The sequence below is a fragment of the Rhamphochromis longiceps genome, linkage group LG11, assembly GCF_057381845.1.
Source record: "Rhamphochromis longiceps isolate RC_006_pf linkage group LG11, R_longiceps_female_GT1.1, whole genome shotgun sequence".
Classification (NCBI taxonomy): domain Eukaryota; kingdom Metazoa; phylum Chordata; class Actinopteri; order Cichliformes; family Cichlidae; genus Rhamphochromis; species Rhamphochromis longiceps.
The window spans coordinates 30,704,065-30,721,813 of record NC_140567.1 but is presented as its reverse complement, the minus strand read 5'-3'; the positions used below and the strand labels follow the sequence as shown (position 1 = coordinate 30,721,813).

General features: G+C 38.7%; 1 protein-coding gene across 2 annotated transcripts; it reads left to right on the top strand.

The window, feature by feature from the left end:
- Nucleotides 1–2,374: 2,374 nt before the first annotated feature.
- On the top strand, nt 2,375–9,631 carry ccne2 (cyclin E2). 2 transcript variants are annotated; one of them, XM_085423619.1, is made up of 12 exons: nt 2,375–2,425; nt 3,922–3,961; nt 4,583–4,649; nt 4,759–4,812; nt 5,598–5,740; nt 6,046–6,181; nt 6,269–6,415; nt 6,524–6,619; nt 6,719–6,853; nt 7,003–7,114; nt 7,245–7,402; nt 9,091–9,631. In XM_085423619.1, exons 2-12 carry the CDS (start codon nt 3,948–3,950, stop codon nt 9,202–9,204), a joined length of 1,176 nt encoding a protein of 391 aa, XP_085279745.1. In that variant the 5' UTR covers nt 2,375–2,425; nt 3,922–3,947; the 3' UTR covers nt 9,205–9,631. The 2 variants fall into 2 exon arrangements, with proteins under 2 accessions (XP_085279745.1, XP_085279744.1); XM_085423618.1 differs by lacking the exon at nt 2,375–2,425 and adding an exon at nt 2,446–3,209.
- Nucleotides 9,632–17,749: the final 8,118 nt, after the last annotated feature.

Genomic DNA, 17,749 nt, shown 5'->3' with positions numbered 1-17,749 from the left:
TTGAAATAATGTTACAAGTATCTGCTACATGACCATATTACCAAGAGCTTTAAGTATTTCAGTCTAAATTTTAATTCTATTGAATCTATTTAGCTTGAATCAATTATGTAGAACACGAGCAAAGAAAAAAAGAGTGCATTTTTTAAAGTAGCTCTATTTTCTGTTGTCTACATCATAGAGAGTAACTTTAATGCCGCACCTAAAAAGGGAAATGAGTACAGTCAAAGGTTAAAGTGGATTCATCAGGTGGAGGAACCCTTAAATTGGTTGTAGTGGCTCAGTGTGGAGAAAAGACTCAAAGCTCACAATAGTTTTGATTGTGAGCTTTAGTAGATTTTCTTAGTGTACAGACTGTGATCAGCTGATCCGCTGCTCCTGCTCTGAGGTTTACTGCTTGTTACAGGGCAGCCTTTTGTGGCTGGATTTACAATGAGGCAGACCAAGACAAGTATAGTGGAACAAGGGGTATTTCTTTATCAGACAGCTCTCCTCACCAAACAGTCCACCCATCTAATGGCAACTAGCAGCCTTAAGTACTTTCAGCTGTTGCAGGCTAAACCATTATTCTATTAACAGGTGAGTTCTCAAACCCAACCTTCCACCACATTATACAATAAATCAACTCAAATAAATAAATATCTAAATACATTTTTCATTTTCATATGAATACATATTTTACACTTTATCCTTACACCAAACCCATTATTATAAAAACGCCACACTCTCTTAACCCATGGCCTCTCCCGGAACCTTTAAATGGTGTCTGGACCCCCAAGGAAACATTTGCCCAAACACCCTGAACAGGACACAAGAAAGAAAGGTGAGTAATTGTGTCTTACAGTTGCTTCTTTGCACCACCTTTATTTCTAGATTTTCACACACACTTGCATTAGTTATCCTTACTGGTAAACCTTATTTGCTCTCAATCACAACCTTTCCTTTTCACAGACAACCACCACATTTCTTGACGAGGAGCAGCTGTCCAGGACCTGGAACAAAGGCTACCAACTGATTTTAAAATACACAATAAATATTCAATGAATAATTAAACTTTGTATGCAAATGTTCTTCCTCTGCAAATCTATGCTTAAAGTACGATGCTAAATAAAGTGCTAGATAAGGTGCTCCTAAAATGCTGAAAATAACAATGAAATAACTTCTTAACGTACAAATTACAACAACAAAGAAAACAAAGAATATGTACAAAAAATACTATTCCCTTAAAAGTAAATACTGCCTGGAGAGGAAGCTGCCTTTCCGGAGGGTTGTGCTCTCAAAGTGCTTGTTGTTTTGCAACAGTTTTGTGTATTTACAGCCATTTTGTGTCTACTTATGGTTATTTAATGTCTCTCTGTTGTTCTTGTAAGACTCTTTTGAGCCCTTTGTAATGTTGTGATTTTTAGGAGTCTCTGTAGTAGTTGACTGTGTATTGGCAGCTGTTTTATGCCTCTCAGTGATCTTTTTGATCCACTTTGGTGTTTTACATATCTATATTCCCATATTATCTCTTTGTCTCTGACTTATTTGTAGTTGCTTTTTAAAAAAAATCTATTTATGAGGTTTATATTAGCATTTTTTTACTGATGGCATTCTTAATTATTTGGCTCTTTGTTTTTGAGTATTTGTCTGGGTTTTTTGTTTTGGTTTTTTTACTCCACTTTATTGTTGTTAGGAATCTCTGTAGTGGCTTGGTGCCTTTTTTGTCAGTTTTATTTTCTCGTTACTGGTTGGTAATCTCAAGTTATTTTATTTACTTTCTTATAACTGCTGCTCTGCTATTGTTTCGTGAAGTAATTATAATTGTTGTAGTTAAAAGTTGGAAGTAGCAGCAGCTTTTCAGCACTTCTTTTTGACAGCAGATGCACGTGGTCCTCTGTTTACATTCTGCAGAAGGAGCACGCGGCTGCAGCTGCTCGCCTTCTCATTGGCTCTACGTCATGGAGCTCCCTCCCACAGGCGGGACTCGGATGCGGAAGGAGTTTCGATGCCGCGTAAAAAAGCGAAAATAACTCCACGGATTGAAATAATTACCACCAATATCTATTGCTAGTATACTCAAGGGTGTCTACGGAATCGTTAAAGTTTAACCGGAATGTACAGAAAGTGGTGTTTACTGCATAATTCATACTTCAGCTCGGTGTCCCTTAGAAATGAACGGAGGCTCCAGACAAACTGGAAGCACAGCCGGTTTACCTCCGTCCTGAGCCTGTCAATAAGCTGTTTTATCGCGGTCGAAGTTATAACAACCCGATTAGAACCGTCCAGTTTAGCCGGTTTGTACAAATCTCAATTCGTATTTAAACGTTTAGCGCGTTTCTGTGAAACCGGGAACGCGCATGCGCACTGGCAGGAGGCAGGCAGATGCGGATATAAGGATTGGCGCCGGCGCCACAGCTGATGTACTCATTCATTCTTCACTAAGGAGGTAAGAGCACCGACTCGGAGACTTCAGCTATATGAATATTTATAGTTTAATATTTTATGCCTCGAAGCTGCTTAACCTTTCCTGCGGTTTTCATTTTAGGTTTCGTATTTAAGTCGTCGTTATTGGCGCAAAAAGGATTCAAATGTGGACTAAAGCGGGGACTGCTTTCTTGTGTTCTTGTTTACTTGTTTTTTAACTGCCCGGGCATTGTTTCCACCTCTGATGTAGTCTGTTCTACTTTAGTTGGCTCTTGCATGTCGTGCCAGATGTGTATTTAGAGAGAATTTGGCCTTTTGGTGGAGATTCTGTTAAAATACTGAGGCGTGTAGCTTTAAAACTTTGTACAAAATTACGTCCTCACGTTGTCTTTGTCATTTGTGCACGTTTCCTTAAACCAAGCATTTATCAATGCGTTTGCATGCAAAAGCTGTAGATGCCCAGTTTAAGTACACATCGGGGTTAGCTGGTTATTGTTGACCTAGTTAGGAGTTACCGAGCTAAGTTTGCTAATTACAGTAGCTCCCCTCTGTATCTTTGGCCTGAGGTCGGTCTCAGTTTCTCTTACTTTGTAGCGCTTAAAAATCCTCTTGTTGACAAATGTGCTTCATAAGGGTTTGTTTTAGGTGCCCAGGTGGCTTTAAATTATATATCGTTTATGTTAAGCGGTCTTTTTGGCTATTTTAACCCGGCAGGCTTGGAGCAGTTTCGGGGAGGTAGGGCTCAAATCCTCCCGCTTCTACGCTGCGGAAATTGGCGCGTCTTTGAGTTTCAACCCCGAATTAAAGTTAGTATTTTGTCGATTTCACTCATTCTAAATACACCAAAGATGTTTGGAGATGTATATTGTGACGCTGAAAGTGGTAAATTTGATATGAATTGCGGGATTTCTCCGCTTTTTTTGTTCAAAATCGAGGGAAAAACCAGCCCCCCTCTTTTCTGGCTGCAGATACCACACTAGCTTACAGGTCCTGCCTGGCTGCTTTGGCTCTGTATTTATCACGTTTTTAATCAGTTTTACCTTTTTACTCTGAAATGAGACACTTGGTAGTCCTTATATGCAGTCTGTCGGCATTGTTAATTCCCCGTTCTCGGTTTTTATCGAATCTCCGTGGCTCCTAAAATGGTGGCCACAAGCTAACACTGCATATGTTATTATAAGCTAACCATCACTTGTAAGCAGGTTAGAAGTAATCCTACAAAGGGATGTCTTATTATATCTGAGGTTGTTGAGCGTATTAGGATCCAGCTGTGGATCATTCACTTTTAAACGGTTTTTTTGGTTGTATATGATCCTATAGCATTAAACCAGATGCCTAGTTGCATTGGGGAGGCATTTTCTTCAGAAAGGGCCCACTTAACTCTTGGAAACTTCCACGAGAATTTGAATTATTTTTCCCAAGTGTTTTTTATTTATTTATATTTTTCATTTTTTTTAATATCTCTGTTCACAGTGTTAATATTGAATTTAATGTAATCTCTCCTTTTCTTCTTTACAGCGGAGCCATACAATACAGTCAGCACCATGTCCAGGCGCAGGTGAGCACCTCTTGGTGATTGTTCTGAAACTGGGGGCCCGGAGGTGAAGTGGAGCCACTACCCTACAGCAAAGCTATAGGAGCTCCTCAGAGATCAAACTCCAGATGTTTATACATCAGGAGACTTTAATGACACCATTGTTCAAATTAAGCAGAGATGAGTGACTGGAGGTGAAAACTAATAGATGTTTGTACAGTTAGATTGGATCACATTGTCTGTTCACTGTTGCTTTTAGTGTTTTGATTGCTGAAAGGCATAGTCTGTTGTAAATGTGATTAGGTTTTAGAGCCTACAGTGATGTCATACATTTTTGTACTTGTCACCAGTTCACAATCACATGTAGTAAGATAAGATGGCCAGTCGCTCAAATGTAAAAGCTTTAAATCCATCAAGCTGTAATCACCCCTTTCTTTAAATGGGCGAAACTCCTAATACAGTTGCCTTGCTGATTGCTTTTGTCACTGTGGCCCAGTCATTATTTCCATCAATACTGGTGTTTAAGTTGATCACCAATATTTATTTTTTTAAAAGTTGGCTCTAATTGCAGATTAATTCGATTAATATTTCAGTGAGCAAGAGGCAGATTCTTATTTGACCATTCTTATTTAATTTTAATTTCAGTGATCGCATCACTCTTCAAGCCAGAGATCCAAATAGCACCGTCACGCTGAGGAAAAGAAAGACTGAGGTTTGTTTCTGTTACTAGCTGCAATCCTGTGTTTCAGTTTATCAGTGTTTGTCTCAGCTTTGTCCTGTTTTTAGCTCAAAGACACATGTTTCTGTCTTTTCTTGTTTAGTGTTCTAAGAAGAAACTACAACCCGCTGCCAAGAAACAAAGCTATGAAATACAAGTTAGTACTGCCCAAATGATATTGATGCTTAATGACTGTGTTTGTTACTGATAAGAGCTCAGCCCAGTGTGTCTCTGTTGTTACTTGTTTATCTGTCTGACTAACGTGTGTGTGTGTGTGTGCCCAACTTTTTTTTTTTTTTTTTTTTTTTTTTTTTATAAGGAAATTAATTTAATTTCCACCATTTACTACATAGTAAAGCTTTATAGTAAATGGTCTCTGTATTTATAGATAGAATGGGTGCCTGTAGTCGAAAATGGGCTTTGTTTGCATTGGTTCCTTTTTATTTAATTAAAATATTTTATTTAACTATTTTCTCTCATGACTTGATACATGGTCCTAAGTGACTTATTTCTAGCAGATTTGTATCTGGATAAGATCATATTATAGGAGTAGGTGAAAAGGTTTCAGTAGTAAATTTCTAGTCGTAGCCATGCACTACCTTTTATTCAACAGCAGGTGTCGCTGTTTAGCATGATATGAAACTGAACTTCACAGTGGTGGTGTAACGTAGAGTCCTGCTGTAGATGAGATGACACTTGGTATGTAGGCAGTGTCAAAAATGACAGAAATGCAGCCACCGATTCCACAGAAAATCATACATTTTGCAAATTTAACATTGTGACTAGGTGAAGTCACAATGTTGAGTAACTTTGATTTGTTCAGAGCAATGGGATGTGCCAGATTAATCCCTTTTAGTATGTTAATACATCTGCTTGACCAACAGTCAGGTCTGGGAGTTTCCGTCTCCTCTTTTAAATTCAAGTTTTATTCTTTCTTTCCAGAAGTGTTGGTCAGAGGATGGAGCGTCTCCATGCATTCTCATAGAAACTCCCCACAAAGAGCTAAAACCAGCAAACCCGTCCAACTTCAAACAATACACATTCAAGAACCTCTTCATCAAGGCTTCGCCCATTCCTCATCTCAGGTAAGTGTAGCTTTTACACCTCAATAGGGAGGTCGTAGCGCAACACTTAATACTCCACAGCGCTATTGTTGTTGGAGATGTTGCTCCACCCCACCTGGTATTTAGGGTTCAAGGCCCTCAATTACAGTCAAAGTCACTTTGCAAGTAAAAATCAAGTTTCAGATGTATCCTGTTACTTGCTTTGTCTGCAGAACTCGTTAATTCACCTCTCGGATTTTGTCCAGTCTGTAGTCAGTTGTTAGCATCACTGTTGCATGTACTTATTGACCAGCATAAATGGTTAAAACTTGCCGTTTCTCTTCCAGTTGGGCTAGTTCGGACGATGTGTGGATCAAAATGCTTAACAAGGAGCTGAAGTACGTTCATGACAAGAGCTACCTGGAGCGGCATCCTAAACTGCAGCCCAAGATGAGGGCAATTCTCCTGGACTGGCTGCTTGAGGTGAGCGTGAAAATCTTTAATGTGCAGAAATTCGACTGTTCTGGTTTTGGACAAAGACTCAGCCTTTATGTCCGATTGCCTCGGCAGGTGAGTGAGGTGTACAGCCTTCACAGACAGACAGCGTACCTTGCCCAGGACTACTTTGACCGCTTCATGCTCACTCAGGAGAATATCAACAAAGACTACCTGCAACTCATCGGCATCACGGCGCTCTTCATAGCCTCCAAGATAGAGGTGAGTGTCTTAATTCTTATAGAGTCAGATATTTCTGATAGTCAAACCTCTGTTTGTGCTGATGATGTTTAATCTCAATAACCAACTTTGCCCCTTCTTTCTCATCAGGAAATCTACCCTCCTAAAACCTACGAGTTTGCCTATGTCACAGACGGTGCCTGCGACCAGTGGGACATCCAGCGCACAGAGCTTCACATATTAAAGGTACGCAAACTCATCTACTTCACTTTCTAATCTAATCTTGTAATATTGAGTGGTAGCAATCAAAGTTTCTGTGTTGACCTCCGTGTTGCTGTCCCATAGGCGTTAGACTGGAACCTTTGTCCTGAGACCCCCATCTCCTGGTTGAAGCTATACACTCAGGTTGAAGCCCAGAAAAATGGAGTGAACTTCCTGGAGCCGCAGTTCTCCCAGGAAACCTACATCCAGATCACACAGGTACTTTCAACGGCTGCTACATTTATTTAAATCCTCTTTTTCTGTTTATCCTTGTTTATTCATCTGTTTGAATTTAAAAAAAAAAAATAAAAATGATGCAAACACTTTCTGATTCAGTATTATACTGATCTTTGACCTGCATGTTGCAGCTGTTGGACTTGTGTATGATGGACATCACCGCGCTCGACTATAACTACAGCGTTCTTGCCGCAGCTGCCTTCTGCCACTTTTCCACCTTTGACGTTGTTCATAAAGTCTCAGGTGAGTTTCCCCATTCACATCATCAGATTTAATTTCTATTTTTTTTATTTTTTATTTTTTGGCTCTATTTGTTGGTGGGATTCTTTGTTTTATAACTTCACTCACAATCGTTAACTTGTTTTTGTCTCAGGTCTCACATGGGATAGTGTGTCTCAGTGTTATCAGTGGATGACTCCCTTCATGGAAACACTGCGATCTGAACCCAAACCTCAGCTCAAGAACTTCCCAAAAGTCAGAGCAGATGACAGACACAATATCCAGACACACGTGGCCTATCTGAACCTACTGGTAAGAAAAAGTAGACAGAAAACTAAGAATCTGAAATGCAAGATTAGTATCACTGTAAAGTAATACACAATTTTGAATGTTTTTAAAAGGGTTAGAAAGTGTAGTTAAATATCTATATAGACGCCTCCTTGCAAGAGCTTAGAGCAATGCATGCCTATATATAAGTCTATATAATTGAAAGAGTTGTTAATTCTTTGGCTTAAATTTCACATATTTGTACAGAACCGGTGGAGGACTCGAGCCCAAAAAGGAAAGAAAGAATATAACTGAGGCCACTTAAATTGTTTTACCACAGTGTAACACTTATTGTTATTGTCGCTGGAAAAGTAAGGCACCAATATCAGGCTTTTACCTGGTAAAAATGGTACTCGGGTTTTTAAAAACTTTCCTGATCATTCAGGGTCTACTTGGTATAAACTGGCAAATTTGATCATTAGGGAAACTGCTTAATCCGGCTACATGTGTTCATCCATCAATGACATGAAAGCTTTGAAATTTGATTTTATGACTGACTGGACAGTAGGGCTTAATTAATCGGACAGTAGGGCTTAATTAATTAATTAATCGTTAGAAAATCACAATCTCAATTCATACTTATGTGCGATCTCATTTCCAAATGACAACTATGTTTAAAAAAAAAAAAAGACTATTGTACCACATTTTGATCCGGGACATAATCTGCATGAAAACAAGCGCTCACTCTTCCTACTCAACAAATGAGTATACCACGTGATACAGAAGCCAGCTGGCTGCTAAAATTGGCAGGGGGAAAAAAACAACGGAGAGATGAGGAGAAAGTGACAGGAGAAAATCCGTCCCAGTCAACCACCCAACCATCAATAACGGGAGCCTTATACAGCGCTTCCCCATACCTGTCGAACTCCTGCAGGCACAAAGAAATTACGGAGGCTATCACTTATCGCCTGGCTAAAGATATGGCTCCCATCAACACTGTGCAAAACGAGGGATTTAGGAAAACGATCGCCCTAGACAAACGCTACACAGTGCCGTCCCGCAACTATTTTTCTATTGTCGCACTACCTGCTCTATACACGCAGTATCGAGCAACGGTGGAGACGGAATTGCAAGCAGTACAACATTTTGCGGCAACGACAAAATGTGAGACATTTATTGTTTTTATGTTCGGTCTCAACTGTTACGAAGTTGATGTGCAATAAATATTTATATTGGAAAAGAAAATCGTGAGAGAATCGTGATCTCAATTCTAAGCAAAAAAAAAAAAATCATGATTCTCATTTTATGCAAAATTGTGCAGCCCTACTGGACAGATTTTTGTCCTTTTTTTGGTTAACCTCCTAAGACCCAAACTCTTCCACGGCATGCATTTTAAATTTCTCTTTGATATTTGGTCACATTGGGACCCGATCAATGTAAAAACAAAGAATTACCAGATTTTTCTTTTTTTTTTTTTTTTTTTAAAAACCTGATTTTTGTTTATAAGAAAAATAAGAGCCACATCTGAGGATATTCGTTTAAAATTTTGATAGAACAGTAGCAGTATAATGTCCTCGTAAGTGGATATCGGGCCCTTGAAGAGCAAAAATTGAGTATTTTGGTCTAAATAACCCAAAATGTGATGTCCACATATGTGGACGCCAGGTCCTAGGAGCTTAAAGTATATGATAAAGTGATTTTAATTACTAACATGGAACTGTTTCTTCCTGCAGAGAATGGCTCAGGAGTGTATGATCTCTGAGAGTAACGCCGGTCAGCTATCGCCTGTTGCCGCGGGACCAATTCTGACACCACCCAGCAGCACAGAGAAGCCACCCAATCCCTGACCAGGACAAAACCAGAGAGACGTGCTACCTCTCCTTAGTCCGATAGGAGCCACTTGCTGAATGATGCACAATTTTGGGCAAACTGACCTCATGTAGCTTGTGTGTGTGCGTGTGTTGTTGGGTCTGTTTGTGTGTTGTGTGGTTTTTTTTTTTTGTTTTGTTTTTTTGTTTTAAACACTAAGATCAGACTTTTAGTAGCCATGGTGATGAATTGACAATGTTCAGCTGTAAAATATTGGGATTTGTCCCTGTTGACAATCCTGCCAACAGTATTGTGGTTAAAGGTGACGAAGGCTAAGATCAGCGTGTTCACGTTTCCATTCAGGTCTGACTCCTTTGATATGGTCAGAGAATGCAGCTCACAGGCTACCTAACTTTAAGTTTTTTTTTTTTTTTTTTTTTTTTTTTTTTTTAAAAATATATTTAATACATATACAATTAGCAAATGTTGGTCTGAATCAGCAGCAGCTACTTCAAAACTGATTTTAGCTTGACCAAGCCCACAGATGTGCAGCAGCTGTCGTGGCTTTTCTTTTTCCTTAGACTGGTTTTGGTCTGAAAAAGAGCCAATCATTTCATATCTGGGAGTTTCACTGGTGCTATTCTAAGTGATGCCTGCTTTTGAATGGTGCTTCAGGCCATCTTCTCAGGAAGATGGACAGACTCATTTCCTGTGGTGTGTGTATTATTTTTATTTTGTTAAATCTTAATTACATTGAAAGGAACCTTTGCTCTGAAGAGCTGGATTTTGAAATTTAGTGTGATTAATGTCCCCATTTCATTTTGAATCTCAATGTGCAGACCTGCTGTAAATTGGCAAGGTGGCAAACTGCTTGATAATGAACTACACAATGAGTTTCATAGCTTCGTGGGTCAAAGGAACAATCTCCTGATTTGCTCACACCTAAGTGTTTTCATGCTCGTGACCTGTTGGTGGCTTCCCCCCCCTCCCCATATTATATAAACTGTTGCAGCCTTGTTGCAGACTCTTGTTACATTCCTGTGAAACTTGATGATTGTGCAAATTTTTATTTTTTTTTAATTTTAAGTGCTTGTATTTATTGAGCCTTAATATGTAATAGAAAAAAATGTTAATATGTAAATTCTTTCAGTGATTGAGCTCAGTTTGATCACAGCCAAAGGCAAAAGCTATTTATGATTTTTGCTGACGCCTGTTGAATTACAGTTCTTTATAATATGTTGTACACTAGCCTGTCATTAGTGCCTTTTTATGAAAATATTAACTGTATTGATACATACTTTAGGCTGAAGCAAGCCCAAAGGCGTAGATCGAGTAAACCTGTGACTGGAAATCTCTGCAGTGAACCTTCCACCATGTAAACTGTACATAGAAGTCAAAACGATGAATGTTTAAAACATAAAGCAACTCTGAAATTTTTTTTTCTCCCTTCTTTATTGGAATGTTTTAAATAAAAGAGAGATGTGACGAAGCGAGTCTGTTTAGTTTACCGATGAAAGTTACCAAGACTTTGTTGGGAGGGCATTATTTATTTTTGCATGTACTGTGTTCATTTACATGCAACCTCACGCTAAAAACATTACTGCTAATAGGCCAGAGGGAGGTTCGGTTAGGTGCTATGCTTTCTACATTGTGTCTGGGTTTCATATTTATGTTTTAGATCATCTTGAATAATAACTCAGAAGGAAAAATATACATTGTGCATAACCTTATGTTCATTGTGGCTTCTATTCTACACAGGGTTGTTGCTTTGAGAAACAAAACCCATCCATGTGACTAATATATTTTAAATTTGGCATACCATATTGGAATATCTTCATTAAAATTGTGATAACCCTGGAAAAAGTAGAACAAAAAAATAACAATGTGGGTTTAAAATATTCAATTTCACAAATACTCTATCCATTGATGTTCCTTTATAATGAATATATATGCATGCACACTGGAAAGCTGTCTATATATTTACATGTTCAGAAGGCTGTTGTAGTCAGCTACAACTAAACTAAAAGTAAGTTTGAAATGATATTCCAGTTTACTGAAATACTATTAAAATGATCATATACTTAAGACAAAAATGAAATAAATTTATACAGGGAAGATATGAAAAGTATTTGGGAGCATTTTAATTTATCAGAGTCACTAACTCATTTGGTTGCAAAGCCATTATAGGTTAGTGCCTTAGTTTGCAGTCTTAAGTGGTCTTGAGTCATTACAGTGTGAGATTTTTTCCTCTTTCAGTCCTAAAGGGGTGAGAACACTATATTCATATGCAGCAGCTTGTGTTATTAGAGGCCAGCTGGGCTGTTTGTGGGCTTTTAGCTTTTAACCATCTTTACAACATCTTTGTTAAGAATGATTGTGATTCAGGGGTGAAAGCTAAAAAAAAAAGCTGTGAAACACTTCTAAGGTTTCACAAACCTAACAGGGAATGTGAGGCTCTGACTGGGACATCCAACACCTTTCATGGGTGGTACAAACAACAGAGAATCATCTGCTCAGTACTGTTATATCCTTATGGTAAAATACCTTTAGGACCAATTACTCATGCAGCTTTTGTTTTTGTCTTTTCCATCTACTGAAATGCTACAGTGAGCCATCTTTGCCTCAAATAAGCATTTCTTTGAATGAAGTATAATTCTAATGTAAAGTGCAATAAAACTGCTCTGTTAGTTTTCACACTTAAGTGATGCAGGAGCGTTTGTGGTAGGCAGCGGGTGTCAGTTCAGCGTGATGTTTGTTCACAAAGCAACCTGAGAGAAAATAAAGTCTTACTTCATAGCACTCAAGTGCTAATAAGAGAGAGACAAAGAGAAGTGTTGAGTATCTATACTTAAGGATTTCATGAGTCATAAAATAAACCTGAAAACATATTGACAAGCCTCACACATATAACCTGTGACTTCCTGAGTGATTACTCATAAATAGAGCTAAAACAATTAAGTCAAAGGAAATCAACTTTTAATTACTTTAGTTAAATAGCTTTATCAAACACTTACATTAGCATGTGCATATTGTCATCTTTTTCTCCTCGTCATCTGCTTCCTGCATTACTACTACATCTCCACCCTCATTTTTACCTCATCCTATTCCACCTCACCGTAGGCCTCATCTCCTGCATCAAAGTCAGAGCTCTAACACAAGATGTGCATAAATGGCTAAACAGCAGCAACAGCTGGTTATAAGCTAACATCCCAGCTAATGTAAGGCTCAAGTGTCAGATAAACAATTTGATTACATTCTCACATCATATAGTAATTTATTCATACGATGTCCAACAATATTAGATCCACATCTAAGAAAGTTTCACTAACAGCGGTAAAAACAGCATTTTTACCAACAGAAAAGCTCAGGATATCCTCAAAATCTTCCTCATTATAGCTTTTATCAGACAGAAGTGAACTTCACTGGCTCATCGACTCCTATCGGACTCCTTTCTCAAAGTTTTACAGCCTCCTCCAGAGCAAATACACATGTACACACACTGGCAGCTGAGGTAAACGGCAGACTGATAACCTACACTCACCACTCACTGCATGTGAACAGTGGCCAGAATTTGAGGTGGTCATCAAAATATATGTTTAACTGACACAAATACATTTTATAATCCTGATTTATTGCTAATTGTTATTGTTAAAATACAGTATATGCAAAAATGATTTTTATATACAAAAAGTAGAAATGCTGTTGTGGGTGTAGTCTAAATTTAATGTTTTTGATCTCTCGACTGACTAAAATGTTTGTCCTACAGTAGTTAGGTTCATAAACTTGAATTGAAAGGGGTACTAAATTCACTAACATTGAGCAGTGAGATTTTACACGCTGTAACTTTAACTAACCTAAAGCCTGCAGTGTGGGCCTTTTACACATACACTGACATCTGTTACATTCATGTCCTTCCTGATTGTTTTCGGATGATAGCAGCCCAGGTAAACCCGTTATAGATGGCTTACCAGAGCCAATAAGGTGAACAACTAGTGCGGAGAAAGCCATAGCATCTTGTGGAGCCTTTGGTGGATTAACCTAATTTGGAAACGTTACCTGTCTTTAATCGATCCTAAAGACGTCAGAACTACAGCCATGGTTTTAGTTGCCTAAACATGTTCTTACAGTTGACCCCTAGGCTTTTTTTCCCAACCCTTGCTCTCCCACTTGAATGTTGAAAGTAGGTAAAGTTGTGCCAAAACCCCTGTGATGTTTAAATGTTTAAGCTAAACTGGACATCATGTTAAACCTAAACTAATCTAACCTAACAACCTCATTGTCTTCATCCTAGAATCTAGTGATCCTGGTGTTAGGAATACACACGAACCCCTGTGCTGATGTGTGTGTTAGACATAGACTATAGTGGCAGACAGGGGCCCCTCATGTGTGTGCACCTCCCCTAGAGTGAGTGCATTGTGTGGGCCTGGGAAAGCGTGGTTTTAACCTCCTCACACACAAACTGACCCCAACACACACACAGTGCTCAGCTTAACTTAAACATGAGAGAAAATGATGAATTCTATTGCCACCATCACCCAAAAAGAAGGAAATTCACAGATACTGAGGTAAAACAAACTTAAACTCAACTGAAAGACAGAACGATCCTAAAGATTTGCTTCAGCGGCAAGAGTCGAAGGCTGACAAAGGAGGAAAGAAATGAGAGAAAAACACAAATGCATGGTCAGTTTTGTTGTTTTTCTAAAATTAAGGAAATTATTGATTAAGACCAAACATATAAATGTATTCATACCTGGATAAGTTATAAAGATAGGCGTCTGACATGATGGGTTAGAGGTGTTTCTCTATAAAGGAAAGTACTTGTAGATTAGCCAAAAATAAGCTTGTGTTTCCCAAATCATAAACTGAAGTTTATGATTTTGTAACGTTATGTCGACTTAAATTGTTGGATGAGGAGGAAGCAGACTGAGAACCTCTTGTTATAGAGGTCCAAGGCAATGCATGCTTCTGCACCACACAGTGTGTGTGAGACAGCTCTTATAGATACCTAACATAGATACTTACTCTCTAACCCTGACATTTGTTATTTTTCTCAATCTTGCAATTATTTCTCAATTTGTTGAAAGTGATCAGTTAAAAGATCCCGTTAAAAGATAATTCATTCTTAAGATATAATAAATCCAAATGTATGGTTGCACGAGGAAACAATGAGCACCTCCAGACAAAACATGAGGTCTCAAGATGTCTAAAATATCTTCACTCTCATTGGTTCACAGAGCAGCAGCTGCATCAGAGCACGATAACCTCTTTCCATTGTTTGTAACAATGCATATGCTTCATGTCACTCAATATCGGCTCTATATGTGTGTCAGATGGGGGCATTAGAGGGAGGGGGAAGGGTCTGAGGCTTTTCCCCCCCTAAAAATTATGACAGTTTTGAAAGATTTTTAAATACATGCATTTAAAACACAAAAATAAAGAATCGTGAAGTCTCATCTCAGCAGGAAGACCAGTGGTTTGGTTATTGTAAAGGAACCAAAGCCGAGTGCTGTTACATCATGGAGTGAACAAAAATTCAAGCTTAGCTGAGAGAATTCCCTCTGAAAACTGACAAACTGATAAAAAAAACCCCTCTGAAAATGGAAAAACTACAGATCTGATGTGGTGATGCAAATTGGGGCGATCGTGGCTCAAGAGTTGGCAGTTCGTCTTATAATCGGAAGGTTGCCGGTTCGAGCTCCAGCTCTGACAGTCTCGGTCGGTGCAAGTTTCCTTGGGCAAGACACTTCACCTGTTGCCTACTGGTGGTGGTCAGAGGGCCCAGTGGCAGCCTCACCTCTGTCAGTGCGCCTCATGGTGGCTGTGGCTATAATGTAGCTTGCCATCACCAGTGTCCAGGATCATTTGTGGTGGAAAGGTTTTCCACCTAAACGATTAGTTTAATTGTTGTGCTGATTTCATTTCAGTTTTGCTCCGTTTGCCATGCTTTTAAAGTACTTCTCATTATACAGTCAAACATGTTATTAGGTACATGTAACTAGTACTGGGTTGGAGCCATTTTTGCCTAAATTCTTCAATGCAAAGATTCAATGGGGTCCTGGAAACATTCCTCAGAGGTTTTGGTCTATACTGACATGATAGCATCAAAGAGTTGCTGGAGATTTATCAGCTGCGTGTCCACAATACAAGTCTCCCATTCCAACACATCCCTGAGGTCCATCCATTTTCTTCCACTTATCCAATTAAGGATTACGGGGAGTGGGGTGGGTGAAGTCTATCCTAGCTAGAATGCAACAAGAGGCAGGGTACACCCTGGACAGGTCACCAATCTGAAACAGGTCTAACATACTGTAGACAGACAGACAGCCATTAACACTCACATCACATCACCAGTTAACCTAACCCCACTAACTGAATGTCTTTGAAGGAAGCTGGAGTCCCCAGAGATAACCCACGCAAACACGGGAGAACATGCAAGCTCCACACAGAAAGGCCCCGGCCAGATGGCGGTAACTCTGGAGGCCATTTGAGTACAGTGAATTTATTGTCATGTTCAAGAAACCAGCTTGATGATCTGAGCTTTGTGACATGGAAGTTGCCATCAGAACATAGCTACATGTGGTCGCCTTGATCGTGGCTACTTGCTTAAATGCATTGAGTTGCTGCCATGTGATTAACTGATTAGCCGTTTGTGTTAACGGGCAGTTGAGCAGGTGTACCTAACAGAGCGAGTAGTGATGCTGTAAAATGACACAAATGCATCTTTATTCCCTGTGATTACACACATTCTCGAACAAAACCAAAATGTTTTAGTGTTCGGGCTCTCCTATCCCTGCTCTTTGCTAACAGTCTATATATAATAAATAAATGTCAATTACGGTGCTTTTGTGAATATTTAAAAACCAAAAAAACGAACCTTGAGGTCTACTTAAACTCTTGTCTACTTTTATGCTTTCAAGGCTTCTTGCTCTTGTTAAAAGCAAGGGAAAACTGAAAAGAGCAACTTTTTAAAATGAGCATTTTAGAAATATTTTAATTTGTTTTCAAAAGATAAATCAATAAAATAAAAAAAATAAAAACAAGATGATCACACAAAAAAAGCCCTATGCAGTGTTACCTATTACCACGTGGTGGCAGCATTGCGCCATATGTGTAAATGGAAACTTACTGTGATCTCTCTTTCTATGTGTACAGTTAGGTTTTTGAGCTTTATACATTGAAAACGTAAAACACGATCTCCCACTATGTGTGTACAAAGGTCTGGTCAGCTCTTACAGGAAAACACATCGAGTCCCACTCTAAGTAACGAATGCTATGATTCATAAAACAAATCTTTGAATCGTTGTGAGCCATTTCTGAAGTACTATCATGCCAGTGCAGCAATGACAGTATATGATTTTTAATGTATGAATGTTTTTCTGTGATTAAATGGGAGTAAATGCAATAAACCACCACTTTCTAAAGCTGAATCTAGATCCAAATCTCTCAGAAAGATACATGGACAGCTTCAAGGATTTTTTTAAAATGTCCTTTTATCCTTTATACTAGCTTTCTTATTTTATTTAGTTATTTTTCAACTTGTTCTCTTACCAGAGAGAGTTTGTGGGGGGGGGGGGGGGGGGGGGGGGGGGGGGGGGGGGGGGAGAGAGAGAGAGAGAGAGAGAGAGAGTGTAAAATCACTGAACAAAGACACCAACATATAAATCATGTTCTTGGGAAGAAAAGTTTTTCTTTTTAATTAAAAGTCACATACAAAAGGAATATTCCACATTAGGTTGCTATAAAACGTTCATTTGTACATCTTATTATACAGATCAGCACAGCTCTGTGGTAAATGACACTTTAAACCTTTACTCTAATAAATGCATATGAATTCAATAAAAATGTTCACGCATCTGTGTTAAACAAAATTCAACAGATGTTGCACACATACAGGTCAAAACATCTGAAGCGTCACAATAGTTTATAAAAAGACACCTGTGTTATTCTATTTGGATGCATAGCTTTAAGTACAGTTCTTACAAGGCTTTTTTAAACATTTTTTTTAAATTCATTATCCAAAAGAAGGGGGGAAACCACTGAATTGAAAACGTCTTATCTGTAGAATCTGTCTACGCAGTAAAAATCTCAGAGCCTAGCAGGCAAATATACTGGCTTTTGAATAAAAATTCTGACTGTATCTGGAAGAAAACCATGACTTAAGTGCAAAACCTTTAAAATATCAGGAAATGTTTATCTATGTTGCCATTTTTGCTGGCTGAGGATTGAGTTACGCCGAGTTCTGTGATTGTACTTTACTTGCTCAGACTTCCTCCACAGGTTTTCTCACTCTCTCTATTTAAAAACTACATTCATCAGGCGCTGTAATGACAATATACTTAGCCAAGAGGTAGGCTGGAAAACAACCATCAGACACGACACTGATCTGCAGCCAGAACCAATAAACATTTGGCTGCTTTAAAAGTTGAAGAAGGAAAAGCTGGTGTCCTGTTGTGCACACGAGAGAAGTCTGACCTCTCCTGTTCTGCTCCTCATTTATCAGGGAAATCATCTAAGAAATTTACCGTCAAAGGATGGCAGCAAAAAAACATCAGGTAGCTTCAAAAGGAACAGAACAAAATGCTT

Coding starts and splice junctions, on each gene's coding strand:
- ccne2 (XM_085423619.1), top strand. Junction 4,813..5,597: donor AACAAAGCTATGAAATACAA/GTTAGTACTGCC, acceptor CTTTCTTTCCAG/AAGTGTTGGTCAGAGGATGG. Junction 6,416..6,523: donor TCATAGCCTCCAAGATAGAG/GTGAGTGTCTTA, acceptor CTTTCTCATCAG/GAAATCTACCCTCCTAAAAC.